The sequence below is a fragment of the Muntiacus reevesi genome, chromosome 5, assembly GCF_963930625.1.
Source record: "Muntiacus reevesi chromosome 5, mMunRee1.1, whole genome shotgun sequence".
In the NCBI taxonomy this organism is placed as follows: domain Eukaryota; kingdom Metazoa; phylum Chordata; class Mammalia; order Artiodactyla; family Cervidae; genus Muntiacus; species Muntiacus reevesi.
The window spans coordinates 90,542,825-90,565,268 of record NC_089253.1 but is presented as its reverse complement, the minus strand read 5'-3'; the positions used below and the strand labels follow the sequence as shown (position 1 = coordinate 90,565,268).

General features: G+C 45.5%; 1 protein-coding gene across 1 annotated transcript in view; it reads right to left on the bottom strand.

The window, feature by feature from the left end:
• The window catches only part of LOC136169064 (solute carrier family 2, facilitated glucose transporter member 5), a 28,198-nt gene extending 6,252 nt beyond the window's left edge, over nt 1-21,946 (bottom strand). Inside the window, exons 1-5 of the mRNA XM_065936822.1 lie at nt 21,838-21,946; nt 12,697-12,795; nt 11,905-12,065; nt 4,781-4,905; nt 140-292 (exon numbers count right to left, since the gene is read on the bottom strand). Coding sequence (XP_065792894.1) covers nt 140-292; nt 4,781-4,905; nt 11,905-12,065; nt 12,697-12,795; nt 21,838-21,870 — 571 coding nt within the window. The 5' untranslated portion in view covers nt 21,871-21,946. The remainder of the gene's footprint in view (nt 1-139; nt 293-4,780; nt 4,906-11,904; nt 12,066-12,696; nt 12,796-21,837) is intronic.
• Between the last annotated feature and the right edge of the window lie 498 nt (nt 21,947-22,444).

Sequence of the window (22,444 nt, the reverse complement as noted above, 5' to 3'; positions counted from 1 at the left end):
CCACCTCCGCCCTGTGGGGCCAGGACTCTGCAGTTCTGAGCCCTACAGAGCTCCCCTCTCCACTGCAGGGGCCTCACGGTTTACAGAAAAGACCAGCTCATAGGAGCGGGCTAGTGGTCTGAAGGCATCCCGAACTCACCTTCTTCGTTTGCCAGGAGACTCCGAAGACCAAAGATCTGGGCCACAAGGATTCCGATGGTGATGAAGAGCTGGGGCACCACCCCCAGGGCCCCCCTCCAGTTCTTAGGGGCCAGCTCTCCTAAGTACATGGGGACGACATTGGAAGACAGACCTGGGAGAGGGGGTAGAAGTAAAGGCACAGTCTGGAAACAGTAGTCTGGCAGGGACAAGCTGTGTCTTCAAATACATTTATTTTCCTTAGCAATCACATTGTTATTGTGCTCAGTTACTAAGTCACGTCTGACTCTTTGCAACCCCATGGACTGTAGCCGGCCAGGCATCTCTGGGATTTTCAAGAATACTGGAGTGGGTTGCCATTTCCTCCTCCAGGGGAACTTCCCCACCCAGGGATCAAACCCACGTCTCCTAAATTGCAGGTGGATTCTTTACCACTGTGCCACCTGGGAAGCCCTTAGCAATCATATTAGTTGGGCTGAAACTTTCTCAAAACTACAAGAGTAAGCAAACATCACCTTTTGCAATTCTTAGTCCTTTAGACATTAAGAGAAAATAGCCTGATAGAAGAAGTTTAGTGTCCTTGCTTCCAGACTGGTGTTACCTGGGGACACAGGCCAGGAATTCCCTCCCGACCAGTGTGGTTTCAGAGAGGAAAAGCCCGGGTGTGTTCTGGACACTCTCTCCTCTCTTGCTCCTTGTGGGGGAAAACCTGTTAATAAAAGGCCTGCCCACCAGCTTTACTTTCTTATTTATACAATAAGCTGATGCATACACACTGAAGCACAAGCTTTATTTTTCAATAAGGGGTGACAGTGGTAAAGAATCTTCCTGTCAATGCAGGAGACCTAGGTTTGATCCCTGGGTTGGGAAGACCCCCTGGAGAAGGGAATAGCAAACCATTCCATGGGGTCGCAAAGAGTCAGACACGACTAAACATAATACTCCATTAAGCATTTTAAAAAAAACTTAAATATTTATTGTGGACCAATATTTATTATGGCTTTCTTGGTGGCTCAGTGTAAAGAATCTGCCTGCAATGCAGGAGACCCGAGTTTGATCCCTGGGTGGGGAAGATCCCCTGGAGAAGGAAATGACAACTCACTCCAGTATTCTTGCCTGGAAAATCCCATGGATGGAGGAGCCTGGTGGGCTCCAGTCCATGAGGTTGCAAACAGTCAGACCCGAGAGTGACTAATACCCAATACCAACTGTATTCTGGGATTTGTGTAAGGTCTGAACTGTTTCTGAATCCTCAGTATTTGAACTTGTCGGTTCGGTTTTCCTATCTTACTACAGTCTGATCCCCTTATGAATAGGTGGAATTTAATTTTATAGACTCCAAAATATTTTCACATGTATTATCTCATTTAATTCTCAGAGAAGCCCAATGAGAGGCTGAGGATCTGGGAAGGTCAGATGGGTTGTTGTTGTTCAGTCACTAAGTCATGTCTGACTCCTGCAGCACTCCAGGCTTCCTTGTCCTTCACTATCTTCCAGAGTCTACTCAAGGTCATGTCCATTGAGTTGGTGATGCCATCCAACCATCTCATCCTCTGTTGGCCCCTTCTCCTCCTACCCTCAATCTTTCCCAGCACCTGCGTCTTTTCCAAAGAGTCAGCTCTTCACATCAGGTGGCCAAAGTACTGGAGCTTCAGCTTGAGCATCAGTCCTTCCAATGCATATTCAAGGTTGATTTCCTTTAGGATTGACTGGTTTGATCTCCTTGATGGGTTGGTTGTCACTGTTCCAAGTACTGTACACAGAGCCAGAGGCAAGCAGATGCTCAGCAAGATGTGGGGTCTGAGAGGGAGGCTCTGACCACAGGGAGACCAAGGGAAGCAGTGTGGGGTGAGGGGAGGCTAGAGCTGTTGGTGACAGGAGGGTGTTTGATAGCCCTGAGACAGAACACTGATGGCTAAGTTTTCAAGCATTGCATTCTGCCCAAGGACATCTCTGCTTAGTATTTTTAAAAGGACATCATCTTTCATTAATTAATACCAATTCTTTCTGATTTTCAGAGCAAAGAGGGACAGTCTTTAGAGCAGCTCTTAGATGTCTTGCAGGTGGGTGGGGAGGGACTCTGCAGGCCCAGTGCCCAAAGGGCTGTGGAGGAAGTGAGGCCCTGCAAGTGCCTAGTCATCATTCAGGCCCTAGTGACTGCATCTCAAGGCCAAGTGCTTCTGAACTTAATTAAGAGCAACACTGGAGAGACAAAACACTGGAGGCTGTGAAGAGATCGGGTTCCCCGAATGTTGATAGAGAACAGTCTCATTTTGTCTTAAAAATGACTCCACGGGGGAACCTTGGCCCGCCTGTTCTGACAACAGTCAGAGAAATGACTTTTACAGTTTAAATTCCATTAGTGAAAGTCTGCAGTGTTTTTACCAAAGATCTTGACTAACAGCAAACCAGCTAACTGAGCATCTGGGGGTCTGAGCTGCACTCAACCTGTACCGCTTGGTCAGAGTGGCCACTTATTTTTAGGGGTGTCTAAGTACCACAGACCTTGATGACACCCTTTCTGGACTTTTCAGGAAAAACATGAAGAAATGAATGGCAAATGGATTAGGCTTCCACTAGAGTTCTCCAAGTATGACCTAAGGACCCAGGGAGTTCCTGACACCTGAGGTTCTGTGAGATCAAAACTATCTTCAGAACCATCCTAAGATATTATTTGTCCTTTTCATTCTCCTTGTCTGATGAGTTTTTCAGCAATCACACACCCGCTGATATCACACCAAGAGAACACAGATATAGGTTTGAGAGACTGGCTATCTTCTATTTAGCCAGACATTTAAGAGATTTGCAAAAATGTAAAACAATACCATTAAATTTTTTTGGTCTTAGAAAATAGAATTATTTTCATAAAGACATATCATGGGCTTATTATTGCTATTAAAATGAATTAATTTAAATTCTTAGTTGCAATTTCTAATGTGGTAAATATTGATCAAAATAACACATGTGAGCAAAAACTCCTTAGAACTCTCAATAATTTTATGAGTGTAGAGAGATGCTGAGGCCAAAAAGTTTCACAACTGCCAACTTGAAGTCATACTCATTTAAAAGCAAAGGTTGGTTGGAAATTCCCTGGTGGTCCAGTGGCTAGGACTCTGGGCTTTCACCACCAAGGGCCAGGGTTCAATCGCTGGCTTGGGAAACTAGATCTCATATGTCATGCAGTGGCAGCCTGCCCCCCTCTCCACCGCCAAAAGCAAAAGTTGGAATATCAAACTGTGATTTGTAGAGCCTAATTTTTCTATTTTTGGAATCAACTCTGAATTGTTGGCTGTCAATAGTAACATAACAGCACCTACCCACTGCCAACGACTTCTAGGAATTGTCTGTGTTTCATAAAGCCGAGCCTGGCTGCAGGAAAAACCCACAGGAGCGGGGCTGGGTGCCTTGCGGCTCCTGCCCAGACCGCAGATAAATGTCCAGGCACTCTCAGGCACAGCCAGAATGAGGGCAGTTTGCCAGGGGACCCATCATCCCCTCTTTGAAGTGACTTCTTCTCTTTTTGGGAACCTTGTTTTCCTCTTTATTCCCCCAGGTCTGCAATCCCTTGCCACTTCCTTCAATACTAGGCTCCTCCTCATCTCCTCTATTGTCAGTAAACTCCAGGGAAGGGGTTTGCTAACCTCGGGGCAATTTATCCCTTCATCCCAATCCCCATGTTTGGAAGGAGAATGAGTCACTTGATGATGCCAGAACCTGGGGTTTAGGAGGGAGAGGACCGCGAGTGAGTGCCCATAGTGCAGCATTTCCAGGGGTGCCCACTTGTTGAGAGTCCTTTGGACAGCAAGGAGATCAGAAAAGGAAATCAACCTTGAATATTCATTGGAAGAACTGAAACTAAAGCTCCAATACTTTGGCCACCTGGTGTAGAGCCAACTCATTGGAAAAGACCATGATGCTGGGAAAGCTTGAGGGCAGGAGAAGGTGGGGGATACAGAATGAGATGATTGAATGGTATCACTGACTCAACAGACATGAGTTTGAGCAAGCTCCCGGAGTTGGTGATGGACAGGGAAGCCCAGAGTGCTGCAGTCCATGGGGTCGCAGAGTTGCACACGACTTAGTGACTGAACAACAACCACCCTTGGGTCCCCGCCCTGCAACGCATGGCTCGGAGAGCGGGCACCTCTCTCCCTTTGACGGCCCTGGCCCTTCTGCCTGCAGAAGACGCCAAGGTGAAGGGAGTCCATGGCACGGCCAAAACCATGTGTCTTCAGTCTGAGGCATCATGGATGAGGGACTTCCCTATAACCAGGGAAGCCCGGCCTGGGCAGAATGACTTTGAAGCACTTACAGTCATCAACTCTCTTCTGATAGAGGGATTCTATATTAGATTGTTTCTCAAGTTTTTTGACCACAACCCATACTGCACAATATAGAAATACATGTTACGTCCAGCTTGGTTCTCACATATGTATACAGAATTGAAACAAAGTTTCAAAAGACAGTCCTTACCTTTACTGCACATAACACACATCCCCATAACACAGGGGCTTATGTGTCTATCCACAGCAGAGGTGTAAGAATAGCTTGAACCTACATGCTTTGGAGACCCCAGATAGGTTCAGGTCCCAGAGGTCTGTTCTCCCTCCCCTTGACTATCCCAAGTCACAGAATGGTTTACCTGCACATATTCCCACCAAAACCCTGGCCACAATTATCATCTCAAATGACTTGGCGAGCTCACTGAATCCCATTAAGAACGCAGGCACGATGGAGAAGATGTTGTTGAACAGCAAGGTTCCTTTTCTGCAGAGGACAAAATACCAATTAGTTTGGTTTAAGGTTTCGCTCACTCCTTTGACAAGTGTTTGCTGGGCCTCTACTCCATTACAGCAGTTGCTGTTGTGTTATATGCTTTGTTGTTGACCTAAGACAGATACAGGTCAAGTGGATGGCCTGCTTCTCAGTGGGAGGAAATGTAAATGACTCCCAGGGGGAGGACATCAGTGGGGCACACAGGAAAGACTTGAATACTACAACACAGTAAAAGGGGAAAGGTGGAAGTACTGACAAATTTCCTCTTCTTGGGCTCTAAAATCACTGCAGATGGTGACTGCAGTCATGAAATCAGAAAACAATTGCTTCTCGGCAGGAAAGCTATGACAAACCTAGACAGTGTGTTGAAAAACAGACATTACTCTGCCGACAAAGGTCCACATAGACAAGGCTATGGTCTTCTCAGCAGTCATGTTTGGTTGTGAGACCTGGACCATAAAGAAGGCAGAACACCAAAGAATTGATGCCTTCAAACTGTGGTGCTGGAGAAGATCCTGAAAGTCCCTTGGACAGCAAGGAGAGCAAACCAGTCAATCTTATACTCGTTGGAAGGACTGATGCTGAAGCTGAAGGTCCAGTATTTTTGTCATCTGATGCAAATAGCCGACTCATTGGAAAAGTCGCTGATGCTGCTAAAGATTGAGGGCAGAAGGAAAAGAGGGAAACAGAGGATGAGATGGCTGGACAGCATCACTGATGCAATGAACATGAACTTGGGCAAACTCTGGGAGATGGTAAGGGACAGGGAGGCCTGGTGTGCTGCAGTCTGTGGGGTCACAAAGAGTCGGTCGGACATGACTGGGTGACTGAACAACAACAACAAAGGGTTTGAAACCATAAACTACTGTGCTTTTAGTGTAATCTTGAAATCCAAACTGGATAAGGACCTTAGAGGAAAAGTTTAGGTCAACCTCACTTATCAACACAGATGTGAAAATCCTAAATGAATTATTAGCTGATCGAATTCAGCAGTACAGATAAGAATCTCTCAGGACTTCCTTGTTGGTGCAATGGATAAAAGCCTGCCTGCCAATGCAGGGGACTTGATCCTTGGTCCAGACACATTCCAATGCTGAGGCGCAACTAAGCCCATGTGCCACAACTACTGAGCCTGCATGCTGCAGCTACCGAAGCCCAAGTGCCGAGAGCCCATGCCTTGCAACAAGAGAAACCACCACAATGAGAAACTCTTGCTCCACAATGAAGAATAGTGCCTGCTCACCGCAACTAGAGAAAGCCTAGGCAAAAACAACAAAGCTCCACTGTGACCAACAATAAATAAATAAAAGGAATATTTTCCCTTGCCTGCAATGCGGGAAGCCTGGGTTCAATCCCTGGGTTGGGAAGATCCCCCAGAGAAGGGAATGGCTACCCACTCCAGTATTCTGGCCTGGAGAATTCCATGGACTGTATAGAGTTCATTGTAAAGAGTCAGACACGACAGAGCAACTTTCATTTTTCCTTTTCAAGGTTGAAAACACCATATTAAACATTATACTGGGGAAAATATAAGATTATTAAGTGAAGTAGTAAAAGAAGTCAACAAAATTTGATACCCATTATGATTTTTAAAAACCTTGCATAAAAATAAAAGCTGGGGTTCCCTGGTGGTTCAGATGATAAAGAACCTGCCTGTAATGCAGGAGACCTGGGTTTGATCCCTGGGGTGGTAAGATCCCCTGGAGAAGGCAATGGCACCCCACTCCAGTATTTTTGTCTGGAGAATTCCATGGGCAGAGGAGCCTGGTGGGCTACAGTCCATGGGGTCTTAAAGAGTTGGACACGACTGAGTGACTAACACTTTCACTTACATAAAAATGAGGGAATTTATGTGCGCTGATAAAGGGTATCCCCTAAAACAGTGAGTGAGTGAGTGAAAGTTGCTCTCTCGTGTCTGACTCTTTTCGACCCCATGGACTTTACAGTCCATGGAATCTCCAGGCCAGAATATTGGAGTGGGTAGCCTATCCCTTCTCCAGCAGATCTTCCCGACCCAGGAATCAAACTGGGGTCTCCTGAATTGCAGGCGGATTGTTGACCAACTGAGCTATGAGGGAAACCCATTCCTTAAAAACTTATAAGAAAAAAACAAGTCCAACTTAGTGAAACTTACAAAGCATTCCCACTTAAGTCAAGATTGGACATGGACTTGGGCCCTGGAGAGCCAAAGGCAAAATGAAAGCTTCTCTTGAGCATCCCCTCGCATCAGGCTCCCGGGAGTCCCCCAGCCACCACTCCCATTACCCCCTGGGAAGGAGCAGTACCATTACAGGACACACAAAACAATCCTCCACATGCAAGAGGCTACACACACAGACAGTACAGCTTCAGACAATAGGATTAGATAGAAGCTACAAAATATGTATTAAATGAGCTGTGTCATAGGGGATACATGTACACCTATGGCTAATTCATGTTGAGGTTTGACAGAAAACAAGATTCTGTAAAGCAATTATCCTTCCATTAAAAATAAATTAATTAAAAAATAAATTAATTAAAAACAATAAGGAGTCAAAGCATAGTACACAAAGAACAAGAGTGTATATGAAACAAAACTATCCAAAATAATAGCAAAAAAAGATAAGATTTTAAAAACAAATGAATAAAAATTATAGAAATGAAAACTATAGTCATTGAAACAAAAACACAGAAGATGAACTGCAGTGGAGGAGAGAATTAATAGAAAGGCAAATCTGGGGAAGTTACATAGAAAGCAAGAAAGAGAGAGAGAGAGAAGGAGGAGGAGGAGAGAGAGGAGGGAAGTACGACAGATTAAGGTAGGGATGACTATTATATCATTGGGCTTCCCCGGTGGCTTAAACAGTAAAGAATTCACCTGCAATGAAGGAGACCTAGGTCTGATCCATGGGTTAGGAAGATGCCTTGCAGAAGGGAATGGCCATCCTCTCCAGTATTCTTGCCTGGAAAATTCCACAGACAGAGGAGTCTGGCAGGCTACAGTCCATGGGGTCACAAAGAGTTGGACATGACTGAGCGACTAACACTTTCACTTTCATAATATCATTAGTCACAGTGGCCAGAGGGTGGAAGCAACCCAGACATTCATCAATGAATGAAAGAATAAACTAAATGTGGTATGTTCATACAACTGGGCATTATTTAGCCTTAAAATGAAAGAAATCCAAACATGTGCCACAATAATATTGTATTTTGAGGGCATTAGGCTAAAGTGAGATAACCCAGTCACACAAGGACAAATCTTACATGATTCCATTCATATGAGGTCCGTAGAGTAGTCAAATGCACAAAGATAGAAAATCCATTGGTGACTTAGGGGAAGAGGAGAAAGGGGAATTATTGTTTAATGGGTACATGGTGTCCATTTTTGCAAGATGAGAAGTTATAGCGATGCATGGTGGTGGTGGTTACACAACAATGTGAATGCACTTAATGTTGATAACCTACACAATTAAAATTTGATTAAAATGTCATACATACATTTTACTGCTTTTTTTTTTTTCCCTGCAGGATCTTAGTTTCCTGACCAGGGATCAAACCCAGTCCTAACCACTGAACCACTGAGAATTCCCACCATAACTTTTTTAAAATAATTTTTTTAAAGAAGTCAAAAAGGCAACAACAACAACAAAGACATTGAGGAGTTTCCCAAAGAAAGAATATAGAAAATGGAGGAGAAAAGATATTCACAGAAATGATGGCTGAAAACTCTCCAGAACAGAAGACATGAAACCTCAGACAAGCAACTGGAGTAACTTCTGGGATAAATAAATTAGCCATAGATTGCTTGTGAAAGAGAAGATTCAATAGTGTAAGGATGTTAGTTTTCCTCCAATTAAATGACAAATCCAAAGTAATTCCAAGAACAATCCTTTTTCAGGGATTTCTATCAACTGATTTTAAAATTAACAGAAGAGTAAAGGAATATGAATAACATATTTTTGAAAGCAATTGATTTTTTTACACAACAAAAATTAAACTGGCTTTCCCTCACCACTCACCCATTAAATACAAAACAAAATTTCAGATCTATATGGGAAAGACAAAGTTGCAAAATTATTTTTTAAATTATAAAAGACTATTTGTATGATATCTGGTGCGTGCATGCGTGCTAAGTTGCTTCAGTCACGTCCAACTCTTTTCAACCCTATGGACGGTAGCCCACCAGGCTACTCTGTCCATGGGGGTTGCCATGCCCTCCTAGATATCTGGTAGGAAAAACTATTTAAGACACAAAAAACAAAAATCATGAATGAGTTAAATGTGACCACTTGAACATTTAAAGATTTTGAGGTGTTTTTTTTTTTTTAAAGATTTTGAGTTTTTACTATATGGGGACTTCCCCGGTGGTCCAGTGGCTAAGGCTCCAAGCTCCCAATGCAGGGGCCCAAGTTCGATCTCTGGTCAGGGAACTAGATCCCATATACTGCAACTAAAGATCCTGCATGCCACAAAGACTGAAGATCCCCAAGCTGCAACTAAGACCCGGAATAGGCAAATGAATAAATTAATTCATTAAACACAAAACAAAAGTAAGTTTTAAAAATACTACATGTACAATTAAAAATAAAGCAACAGATTGAGTGTGGACAGTACTTGCACATGCTTAGAGGTGCAATTTCCTCCCAGCTGTGTAATTCTGTGTGAGTTACAGCACCCCTCTTTGCCTCTTTTTCCCAAGTGTGAAAAGAGGAAGGGGCTTTTGTAAGAATTGGTGGAATTAATAACCCCTAAGCCAAAGAACTGATACTCTTGAACTATAGTATTTGGAGAAGACGCTTGACAGTCCCTTGGACTGCAAGGAGTCAAACCAGTCAATCCTAAAGAAAATCAGTCCTGGATATTCATTGGAAGGACTGATGTTGAAGCTGAAGCTCCAATACTTTGACCAACTGATGTGAAGAACTGACTCAATAGAATAAAAAGACCCTGTTGCTGAGAAGGCAGGAGAAGGGGAAGACAGAGGATGAGATGGTTGGATGGCATCACTGACTCTGTGGACATGAGTTTGAGTAAAGTCCCAGAGTTGGTGATGGACAGGGAAGCCCGGCATGCAGCAGCGCATGGGATTGCAGAGTCAGATATGACTGAGCGACTAAACTGAAGTGAATTGAATATCCCCTAAAAGCACTTAGGATAGAGCCTGGCACAGACGAACAAATCAATAAATTGTTAGCTTGCTACTGATATTTAAGGAACCCTGACAAATCTTTAAGAAAACCACAAACAACTGAACAGTATTTATCACATCTTCAGTTGGACTTGTAACTGTCAGTTCCATCTGCAGACCAGACGGCTAGTCCTTCACTCAAGGAGAAGCACCCTGCAGACCTGTGACCTGACTGATGTCCTGCCCCCTGGTGGTCCACAGGGAGATCTGTGCATCCAACACCAGACTATCAGAAAGACTTCAGGATCTTAGATTCACAGCTTGTATGTGTCTATTCTCAGATTCTAGTGTGTGTGTGTGTGTGTGTGTGTGTGTGTGTGTGTGTTTTGAATATATATATATAATTTGACATATTTATTTTTGGCTGTGCTGAGTCTTCATTGCTGCGAGCATTTTTCTCTAGTTGCAGTGAGGGGACTACTCTCTAGTTGTGGCTTCTCATTGCAGTGGCTTCTTTTGTTGGGAAGCACAGGCTCCAGGGCACGCGGGTTCAGTAGTTGTGGCTCGCAAGCTCTAGAATACAGGCTCAATAGTTGTGTCACATGGGCTTAGTTGTTCCTCAGCCTATGGGATCCTCTCAGATCAGGGATTGAACCTGTGTCCCCTGAGTTGGCAGGCAGCTTCTTTACCTCTGAGCCACCAGGGAGGTCCTTAGATTCTTTTTGAAAAAGACTGGGGAACGAATTAAGTTGTAAAGTCGGGCCTTGACTCTTGAGCTCCCTAGATCTGTGGCCGAGAAGGGAGCCCTGACCTCAACTTGCCTCTGTGTGCCCACCCTCAAAGGGAGGAGGTTGGAGGGGAGGAGCTCTTAAACATTGTTCACAACAAGGCTGCTATCTCATGCCTGTGGATTTTTACCAGGGGAGTGGGGGAATCACATACAGAATCTCTCATGTGTCTAGAGTTAGAGGCAAGATTCAAGCTCTGCTCTTGGCGTTCATGACACTCACAATGAGGGTCGCCCTGGGACCACCCGGAAGGGCTCGACATTGATCTCAGTCATTTCAGAATTTTGCAGGAATTTAACTTGGGCTACATTTTGCATATTACTGGACCCCAGTGTAAAAGAACAGAGCAAGTTATCTTATGTTCACTTAGGAGGCAGAGTTTAGGAGCATTAGGCTACAGTCCACATTGTGCCCCATGTCTTGGCCATGCTGTCCTACACTCGACTCTTCCAAAGGCCAGAAGGAAGTTGTGGTAATATTTCAAGGCAAGAGAGGGCAAGAGTGGGAGTGAGTCCTGATCTCTGAAGCACTCTCTGTTCTGTCCAAGCCCACCCCAGAGCCTCAGAACTGTCACCCCTACCCACCTCCACCCTTGATAAGTCCCCAGACACTTGGTCAAGGTTTGGTCTTCTTAACTCCATTAGGAAACAAAAATCATCACAGTGGTCATTACCTAGTTTTACAATAATGATTTCTGCTTTAAGTTTGGCTTTTTTTTAATTTTTTTTTTTCTTTTTTGAAACTTTTTCTTTTATATTGGCATATAGCCGATTAACAGTGTTGTGACAGTTTCAAGTGGATGGCAAAGGGACTGAGTCATACATATCCATGTATCCATTCTCTCCCAAACTCCCCTCCTATCCAGGCCGCCATGTTATGTGGCAGAGCAAAGCTCCCTGTGCAATACAATGTGTCCTTGTTGGTTATCCATTGTAAATATAGCAGTGTGTACATATCCATCCCAGACTCCCTAACTATCCCTTGCCCCGATCCTTCCCGGCTGGGAACCCTAAGTTTGTTAGTCTGTGAGACTTTTGTTTTTGGTCTGGGTTTTAAACTCTGATGGAGTCTATGAGTTTCACTGTCTCTTACCTGCCTAAATTATTCACCAAGGGGCCGACCATGAGAGAGCCGAGGAAGCCTCCGAAGGGGAACATGGACACAGTAATCGACCACAGCAAGGTCAAGTAGAACTCGTTCATGTATTCACCAATTCTGTCATAGTAGGTATAGTTGTAGAAGTCTTTCATGAACTGGAGAGCAGAGCAAAGCAGAACACCAGAATCATTTGAGCTGGTTTGCAGAAAAAATAATGGAAGTTGTTGGGCCACCTGATGGGATGAGCTGGGCATGTGAACATCAACACGATGAAGTGGAGGAGAGGGAGTAAGGATTAAAAGCAATTAGCAGGGGGCACCCACGAGCCGGGGGCAGGAGCTAGGGGGCTGCGAGGGCTCACCACTGCTCAGGATGTTTCTAACCCCAGAAAGGAATGACTCCAGCCTTTCAATCACAGAATCAATGTTGGATGATCCCTTCCCCATCCAGACCCTGCTATGGATTACCTGTCTGTAGAAGGTCAGAGCCCTCTCAAACCTCCCCCCGCCCACCCCTGAGGCCAGCCCGCCCTGTGTCCAGCCAGGCCTGGCTCTCCACAAGAATCTGAGGCCCGGGGACCTGGTGGAGCCCCACGGCCTTGTGCCTGCAGGTTGCTTGAGCCTGTGCTGTTGTCTCCTGGGTGTGACCCCTCCCTTCACTCGAGGCCCCACCGTGCACCCTCAACATGTGTGCAATCCCACCCTAATAGCCACCCAGACACCAGCTGCTCCAAACCCACCTCCCTGTTCCCTGGGGGGCTGCGCCTTGCCCACCACAGCGACCTACCTCTGAAGGGGAGTTAATAGCTGCCACATTGTACCCATACTGGAAGGACGACCCAAAGGCAGCTATCAGTGTCGCCAGAACAATCACGGGTGTCAGCCTCTGCGGGAGATGAGATCACAGCTTTAGGTCAGGAAGCAGCCCCGGGCTTCCAGGGAACTCAGGATTTACTCAAAGTCTTGTAGAAAGATGGACGTAATAGGACCTGAAGACCCACAATCTTTCAACCACTCCATGTCTGGAAACCTACCCACCACTCACCTGGGTGGAGCAGGTTTCCTGCTGGCGCTAACAATCCTAGCTTAGGCTTAGACAATCCTGTGTTATGGGAGGCTGTCCTATGTGCATGGTAGGGACAGCCCTCCCCCCATCTGTGACAACCTAAGTGTCTCCAGACATAGCTAAATGTCCCCAGGGCAGGTGGGGACTTACCCCTGGTTGAGAATCACTGGGTCAGAACAAAACTGAAGGGTCACCTGTTCCAATACTCCATCCAATGTCTGAGTTGCTTCTATGACATTTCTGCTGTGGAGCTGCCTTGGCCTACTGCAGCAAATGCACTCAAGCGCTGCCTCCAACACATGTGTTTGTGTGTTTAGTCACTCAGTCATGTCCAACTCTTTGCAATCCCAAGGACTGTAGCCCGTCAGGCTCCTCTGTCCATGAGATTCTCCAAGCAAGAATACTGGAAGGGGTTGCCATTTCCTCTTCTAGGAGATCTTCCTGACTCAAGAACTGAACCCACATCTCTTATGTCTCCTGCATTGGCAGGTGGTTCCTTTACCACTATGCCACCTGGGTTTCCCTGATGGCTCAGCGAGTTAAGAATTCGCCTGCAATGCAGGAGATGCAAGAGATGTGGGTTTGATCCTTGGCTCAGGAAGATCCCCTGGAGGAGGAAATGACAACCCGCTCCAGTATTCTTGTCTGAAAAATCCCAAGGACAGAGGAGCCTGGTGGGCTGTAGTCCAAAGTGTTGCCTCCGACACAAACTCCCTTAAAAATCAGAGAGGAGAACTGTGAAATTTTTTAATTATTTAGGGTCACTGATTCATTTCCTTTAACCTTTGGACTTCGCTGTAAGAAGCAGAAGGCACAGTGAAAAAAATTTAAATATAGGTTTCGGGGGTCTCTTTAAACACACACATTCCGTGATATCCCCTTTGACCCTTGGGAAACTGAACACTCATTTAAGACAATCTTTAATGACAAGTAGGGGTTCATTAGTGAAGGAATGAAAATCGGGAGGAAGTAAAAGTGGAAGGAGGTTTGCTGTTAGAATTTATGGATCTCAGTTTGAATTTGCTCACTGCCACTTTCTGGCTTAATTTCTTTGATCTTCAGTTTCCTCATCTTTAGCATTAGGATAATGACAACCCTTGGAGTTATTGAGAGGATTAATTTTATGGACGCGTCTAGTCCTGAAGGTGAATCCACTGACTGGGGGTGAGTCTGGGTGTGGCTGTCAGAACCCACTGTTGATGCACTTCATCCTGTCTTCCTAGTGAGGACCCTGGCACATGGGACTCAGTACCTCCTGTGCCGAGCTGTGGTCCTCACACCTTGAACAGCATCCCTGCTGATCTAAGGAGGACCTCTTGAGAAAGGCAAGTAGGAGCAGGACAGGCCAAGAAACAGTGGTCACCTACGCCTTGCCTAGTGCCCGGAAGGGGGCATGCGAGCTAGTGATACCCTTCCCCGACCTCACAGAGCAACTGTAGGACCCGCAAGGGCCCTGGTTAAGAGCCGAACCCTCCCTCCACCAAATGAATTAACAAATGTTTGTTCACAGAAGTTTCTGGAGAGGATGAGAAGAGCCACCAACAAGGAGCAGTGGGCTCAGGACCCAGCACTCCCTGGGGCCAGTAGAGGCAGTGGGTGGTGGAAGCCGGGGAGCAGGCAGTGGGGCCCAGGAGGGAAAAAGGGCTCCAGGGCAGTTGCTGCATGGTGTTTTCTAAAGATGGGGGCACACAGGTAGGCACACCCACCCACCACCCCCAAAACCCCACCCAGTAGGTAGCATAGGGCCAACTGAGCTCATCTCCCGAAGTGCTCTGGGTAATCATTCACTCATTCATTCATTCATTCAAAGACTGAGCACCCACTGTGAGTCAGGCATGGTTCTGGTCCTATGTACTAGGGAGACAGTAGAGAACAAAGCAAAGATCCCTCCCCTATAGCTGGAGAATGGATAGGTTCCCACTCCAGTATTCTTGGGCTTCCCTGGTGGCTCAGCTAGTAAAGAATCCACCTGCAATGTGGGAGACCTGGGTTCGATCCCTGGGTTGGGAAGATCCCCTGGAGAAGGGAAGGGAGACAGGCTACCCACTCTAGGATTCTGGCCTGGAGAATTCCATGGACTGTATAGTCCATGGGGTCACAAAGAGTCAGACACCACTGAGCAAGTTTCACTTCACTTCATAGCTGTCCTATTGCTTGACTTGATGGAAGGTAGGAAGGAAGGAAGAAAGAAATGAAGGAAGAAAAAATGTTGATTAAAATGTTTCCTCTTCCAATTCTCTTCTCAGTAAGTGACAAACTATAAATGCACCCAGTTTCATTCATTCTGCAGGGGCAACTCCGACATTCTGCTTTGATGAGTCCTAAGATTTAAAGTCCTCAGCAAAGCTCAGCCAGGGAGCTGGGTGATGCCCTGAGCTCATACCCTAAACTGGGAGGATCTTGCCAGGCACATGACTAGACAGCTCCCTGACTGCTTTTACAGGATCCTAGCAAAACTCATCAGAAGGATCTCAGGCTCTCAATTCTCTGGAGCACGTGCTTCAACTTCTAGTCCCTGGCTTCTTCCTTGAAGTCAAGCCACAGGCACATTCTAGGGACCCTTGGGAATCAGAGTTCACCCTTTGTGGAAAAAGCAAAGACATTCTGGGAAGTCCTCACTGACCTTCCTCGTCCAAATTCCTTCCTTTGGATGAAACAGAATTATTCTTAAGACAGGAAAAGAAAATTTTAAGGTAAAATTTTCTTCACTGTTTGGGTCAGTATCTCTTCCCCTTTAGGGTGCATTGTGCATCTGTGTTACACATTAACTAGGTCCCCTTAGAAAACACAGGAATGCCTACTCCTAAATAGATAAATAAATAATTTTAAAAAGCAATTTCCTTCTGGCCCCAGCAAGATAAAACCTTAGGAGATAACATTTCTTCTTCAATCCTATAAGAGGTCACAATAGCTCTCTACTTGCTTTGCTAGACTATGTAAACCATCAATATGTTACTTTAATGTATATAACCCTCTGTCTCAGAAATTACATAATTGTGCTTTGACATCTAACAGGAGGACCAGTTCCCAGAATTCTCTGAAAGGCTGTTTCCCAGGTTATAATCCTCAAGCTGGTGTGAATAAAAATTTCCATGTCTTTCTTAGATTGACTGTTGATTAATTTTTCATGTAATGCATTAAACAAATATTGACAGTCAACTATGAGCCAGATACCACCCTACAGTCTGTCGAGCAAAATACCTGCCCCTAAGAAGACTGTGGTTCAATGGGGAAGATATTTTTTTTTAAGTACTTAATAATTAAACTAGAACTGTAGCAAGTTTTATGAAGAAAATCCACTGAAGAGGTTGAAAAGGGAAGTCAGGAAGGTGACTGAGAGAGGGTGGGGGCTTGGGTAGGGGAGTGACTGACGCAGGGGCAAGAGGTGCCAGCTTTGAGGATTATTTTAGGAAGCAAAATCAAAGGATTTGGTACTCTGTGAGGAAAATGAAAATCAAACCCACAATGTGATACTACTGCTCACTCATTAGGATGATTAAAGCCAACAAAACAGATATTACGTGTTGATAAAGACATCGAGAACATTAGAACCCTGTCACATTGCTGGGGGAATGTAAAATGGTGCAGCCACTTTGGAAAACAGTCCAACAGTTCTTCAAAAAGTTAAATGTAGAGTAAGTATCAGTTCAGTTCAGTCGCTCAGTCGTGTCTGACTCTTTGCGAACCCATGAATCGCAGCACACCAGGCCTCCCTGTCCATCACCAACTCCCGGAGTTTATTCAAACTCATGTCCATCGAGTCGGTGATGCCATCCAGCCATCTCATCCTCTGTCGTCCCCTTCTCCTCCTGCCCGCAATCCCTCCCAGCATCAGGGTCTTTACCAATGAGTCAACTCTTCACATGAGGTGGCCAAAGTATTGGAGTTTCAGCTTCAGCATTAGTCCTTCCAATGAACACCCAGGACTGATCTCCTTTAGGATGGACTGGTTGGATCTCCTTGCAGTCTCAGGGACTCTCAAGAGTCTTCTCCAACACCACAGTTCAAAAGCATCAATTCTTCGGCACTCAGCTTTCTTCACAATCCAACTCTCAACATCCATACATGACCACTGGAAAAACCATAGCCTTGACTAGATGGACCTTTGTTGGCAAAGTAATGTCTCTGCTTTTTAATATGCTATCTAGGTTGGTCATAACTTTCCTTCCAAGGAGTAAGCGTCTTTTAATTTCATGGCTGCAATCACCATCTGCAGTGATTTTGGAGCCCCCAAAAATAAAGTTTGACATTGTTTTCACTGTTTCCCCATCTATTTCCCATGAAGTGATGGGACCAGATGCCATGATCTTAGTTTTCTGAATGTTGAGCTTTAAGCCAACTTTTTCACTCTCCTCTTTCACTTTCATCAAGTATATGACCCAGCACATCCACTCCTAGGTTTATACCCAAGAGAATGAAAGCATATATTCACACAAACTTGATCACAAATGTTCATAGCAGCATTTTTACCATACTCAAAAAGTGGAAACAACCCAAATGTTCATGATGAGCTGATAAGCAAAATGTGGAATAGTCATTCAATGAAATATTACATGACCATGAAAAAGAATGAAGCCTATAAAGTGAACAGACCTTGAAAATGGGCTACGTGAAAGAAGCCAGTCACGGAAGATCACCTGATTCCATCTGTGTGAAACGTCCAGAATAGACAGGTCCACGGAGACAGAGATCAATCAGTGATTGCCCAGGGTTGGGGGAGAAGAGGAGGAGATGGGAGAAATGCAGAGTGACTGTCAATAGGTACGGAGTTGCTTCTAAAGGTGATGAAAATCTTGTAAAATTGATTGTGGTGGACAAGTGGTTAAGAATCTGCCTGTCAATGCAGGGGACACAGGTTCGATCCCTGGTCCAGGAAGATTTCCCATGCCTCAGGGCAACTGAACCCATGTGCCATAGCTACTGAAGTCTGCATGCCCTAGAGCTCACGCTCTGCAACAAGAAAAGTCACCTCAATGAAAAGCCCTGTGTACCGCAACTAGAGTAGTTCCGGCTCACTACACCTAGAGAAAGCCTATGCACAGCAACAAAAACCCAGTGCAGCCAAAATAAATTTAATAAAAAATATTAAAATTTTTTAAATTGATTATGGTGATAGTTATTCAACTCTGTGAATATATATTGAATTGTATAAGTTTAAAGGGGTGAAATGGTCTGGGAGTTATATTCCCAATAAAGTTATTACATTATACAAAAGAGGGGTGTAAGAGAAATTCAGAGTTTAAGCTTTCCTTTTTGTCTCTCTTCTCTTCTTCCTTTTCTTAATACTTGTGAGGAGGACAAAAGGAAGAATTTGGTACCGGGTTGGATTAGGGCATGAGAGAGAGAGGAAGGCACCAGACAGGATGTGCAGGTCTCCCACAAGCTTGTTAAAAATGACAAAAGGGGTTTCCTTGGTGGCTCAGAGGTAAAGAATCTGCCTACTAGCACAGGAGACACGGGTTCGATCCTTGGTCAGGAATATCCCACATGCTACGGAGCAACTAGGCCCATGCACCACAATGATTGAGCCTGTGTTCTAGGGCCTGGGAGCTGCAATTGCTGAGCCCACATGCTATAACTACTGAAGCCTGTGTGCCCTAGAGACTGCTCTGCAACGAGAAGCCCCTACAAAGAGAAGCCTGTGCATCGCAGCAAAGAGCAGCCTCATTTGCTACAACTAGAGAAAAGCTCCACACAGCAATGAAGACTCAGCCCAGCCAAAAATAAATAAAGTTAAAAAAAAAAAAAAGACAAGTGGCTCAGCAGCCTCGAGACATGAGATGGGGCTCTGGTCTGAGGCAAGGGGAGCTGTGATTTGCACTTTGGAGAAGAGCTAGGGGTCACTTCCCTCGTCCCCACAGTAAGCTGGCTTCCTGTTTTTCAAGAGAGTGAGAACATTTTGAGACTCCAGCAGAACAGCAGTCCACTCTCAGGACAAGCCTTCTGACAGAGTGTGATTCCAGGTCTCTGGGAAGAAGGCCCCACCCAAACCATCTCTCTCAGGAATTTGTCTCCAATTTCTTTTCTACCATCAGGGAGACACTCTCAGCCTAAGACTTTTGCTTGTCAGGCATCTCCAGTCAAAACAAAAATATCCCGGGAAAATAAGAGTTCCTATGAATTATTAACACGGTAAGTCACTTTATCAGACTATGGAATGAATCCAGAGTTTCACAAACATTCCTTGAGGTCTGAGTGCTGAGCAGAGGAGAGACAGACAAATCGGAGGTGCCCTGTCTCTGCAGGAGCTCACAGCTGCCTTTCTTGCTGCTGGCTGTGTGGCCTTGGGCCAGCTCCTAAACTTCTCTGTTCCTTCATCTGTAAAATGGGGATGATGATACTGCCTTCCTCTCAGGATGGATGTGGGGAATAAATGAGTTCATACGTGTGAAACGCTCAGACTCACAGCTGACTTGTGGTACACACTACAAGTGTTACACATTACATCAGAGGTTTGCTATCAATATTAATTATTAACGATGCAGATCAGAGGGAAGTTACTTGCTCAGTGACACTCAACTAGTTGGTGGTGGCAGCATGCCACCAAAAAACTCTGCTTTCATCTTCCAAAGCATTCTGGCATTTTCTTTTTCTAATCCATTTTGTCTTTCAGCCCAAGAATCTTTTTCTCCCCAGCGGGAAGTCTTGAGGCACACCAAATTTGTGTCTTTTCTCTTTACGGGTGAGGAACCCAAAGGCCAGTGAGGCTGTGGTCACGCACACAGCCACCAGGGGGCAGAGAGCTGGGCCCTTCCCACCAGCCTGAGCAGCGCCCCCATCCCCGACGCCGGTGGTAGCCCAGACTCTATGGCCTCGCTCACCGCCCCCCCACTTCTCCTCAGCTCCTAAGTGCCCCCCCAGCTTTGCTTTGTGACTTGCAGGTTCTTTCTCACAGCCACCACCTGCGTAGTTCTGTTTTGATGTCCCCCAGCACGTATTTACCAAAGGACTAGGTCAGCCCTCAGGAGCCTGGAAGGGGGCAGCATGCATTCCCCCGGGTGGAGCCCTGAAGGAGGCCTCCTTCCTGGGGGGATCGCAGGAGCACATGACTATGATCAGCCCTTATGTTTTGTATGTAACCGTTTAATCATCTCCTTTCAAAATGCATGGTTCATTTCCAGGGACCAGCACGTGGGGAGTTTCTGTTATTTAGGAGCTGCACCTGAGGACACAGTCGGATGGTGCATTGCTCTCTGAAGAGACAGCACAGAAATGACCAGGGCTTCCCCTGATTCCTTAATCCCTAAGTTCTTGTTGCCTCACAGTCCCTTCTCCGTAAAATAGAGGAGATAACATTTGACCTAACACGGTCTTGTTACCATGAGGTCGCCAAGACTATCCCTGTGGAGTGATGCACTGATTTCTAAAGCAGGCAATCTCATGGGCAAGGGTGAGACTGGCATCTGGTGAGTAGACATCAGAGATGATGCTAAACAACCTACAACACCCAGGTTAGCCACCACCATCCTCCTCCCCGGCCCCATAGCCAAAAACCAACTGGCTCCGAATGTCAATAGCACCCTGCTCTAAAGGATGATCAAAAAATAATAATATGGGGACTTCCCCGGTGGGACAGTGGGTGGGAAACTGCCTGTCAATGCAGAGGACACGGATTTGATCCCTGGTCTGGGAAGATTCCCCCATGCCAAGGAGCAACTAAGCCTATGTGATGCAACTACTGAGCCCACACACCACAATTCCTGAAGCCTGTGTGCCTAGAGCCTGTGCTTCACAAGAGAAGCCACTGCAAGGAGAAGCCTGTGCACCGCAATGAAGAGTGGCCCCTGCTCACTGAAACTAGAGAGGGCCTGTGTGCAGCAATGCAGACCCAGTACAGCCAAAAATAAAGTAATTTAAAGAATAACATGTATGGGGCATCTACTCGGTGCCAGGTAATTTACATGCATCATCTCATTTAGTTGTTCCAGTAGCCCTCTGTGAGTGGCAAGGCTATCATTCCCATTTTATAGATGACAAAATGGAGGCAGAGTAGTTAAATAACTTGCCCAAGTTCCCACAGCTAGAACAGGTTGGCGCAGAAATGAACCCCAGGTATTTCTACCTTCCAAACCCGCTTTAATCTATTAACCCCAGAACATGTGTCCAACCTGCCCATGGCAAGGGTCTCATATCTATGAATAAATAGTAATTTGCACAGATATGTATCTCTTCCTGTCAATATAAGCAGATGCTGTTGCAATGAATAAAATGCAAACTTCTTAAAAGTGTCAGCATCTTTATGTGCATTTTCCTCAATCAAAAGATAATCAAAAGTACAGCAAAAGACAATCAAAAGTAACAATAGCAATTATATGGCAGCACCTGGGTAGGTCCTGATAAGTCCAGAAAAATCTTTTGTCTCTAAAAAAAGGAGCCTCATTATCTAAAAGGAAATCTCTGCTACCTATCCAAGTTACATTCAAATCCTGCAACATCCTTTCTATCTTCTTTGCATACTGGCTTAGCTAATTTACCTGCTGAAAAGATTAATGAAAATGTCTAGAAGCCAAAATCAAATCAAATCAGAAACAGTCTGGGGCCATGGGTAAGGATATTGTTGCTGACTTCAGAAACCTTTCACCTCAAGTTCTTAAGGAAGTTGTGATAAATTAATCCTTTGAGTCCCATCAATTCAGTTTTAACTACTTTGAAAAGCTGTTCCAGGAGCATGCTTCCCAAAGAACCTCTAAACCTAAAAGTCCCTAAATCTCTCCTCTCTCTAGTCCCTGTAAAGTCCAGCTGCTGGGTGAACTCTGAAGGGCAGGTCCCCCAGTGCACACGGCTTTGAAACGCATCCCCAGCAATGCTGAACAGGTCCTGTGATGGGGCTGCTCCTCACTGCCTCCCTGACAGCACACTTACCCCTTCCCTCTTGACTGGATCCTGCGGCTCCATCTTTGCTCTGGAAGCGCAGAGTTCTGCTTGTTTCCTTTCAGCCAAAATACCAAATGCACTGGGTGGCGAGAGAAGACATTCTGGATGTACTTTGGCCGAGCCAGGTAACAGCCAATAGCATTTTTATGGGCAGTCTAAGGCAGAATAACCCTTTCGGGAACCCAGACGTTTCCCTTGTTTTCACTTCTTCTTTTGAAAGGAGCTGTCTGGGGTCTAGCTCAGCAAGTGGGCACCCCCCAGGGACTGTAGGCACCGAGCCTTCCTGATTGGGACAGTCTGCGGTATTTTCTTACTGCGAAAGTCAGGCTCATGATGAGTGACTGGAAGGGTTATTTCTGTCACAAACACATGGAAAGCAACAGGTGCCACCGACCCTTCAATACGCCAGGTAGCACAGGGGCAAGAGACGGGGCCATTAGCGGCTTCTCAGAAGAGGTCCCTGCCAGAAATCCTGCAGAAATCTCTCCGCTGGAGACTCGGCTTTTGCCCAAATTACCATGCAACACTTTTCTCGGAAAATTTCTTATTTTTAAGGAACTCAGAGTGGCCCAAGGATGAGATTTTCTGTGTAATC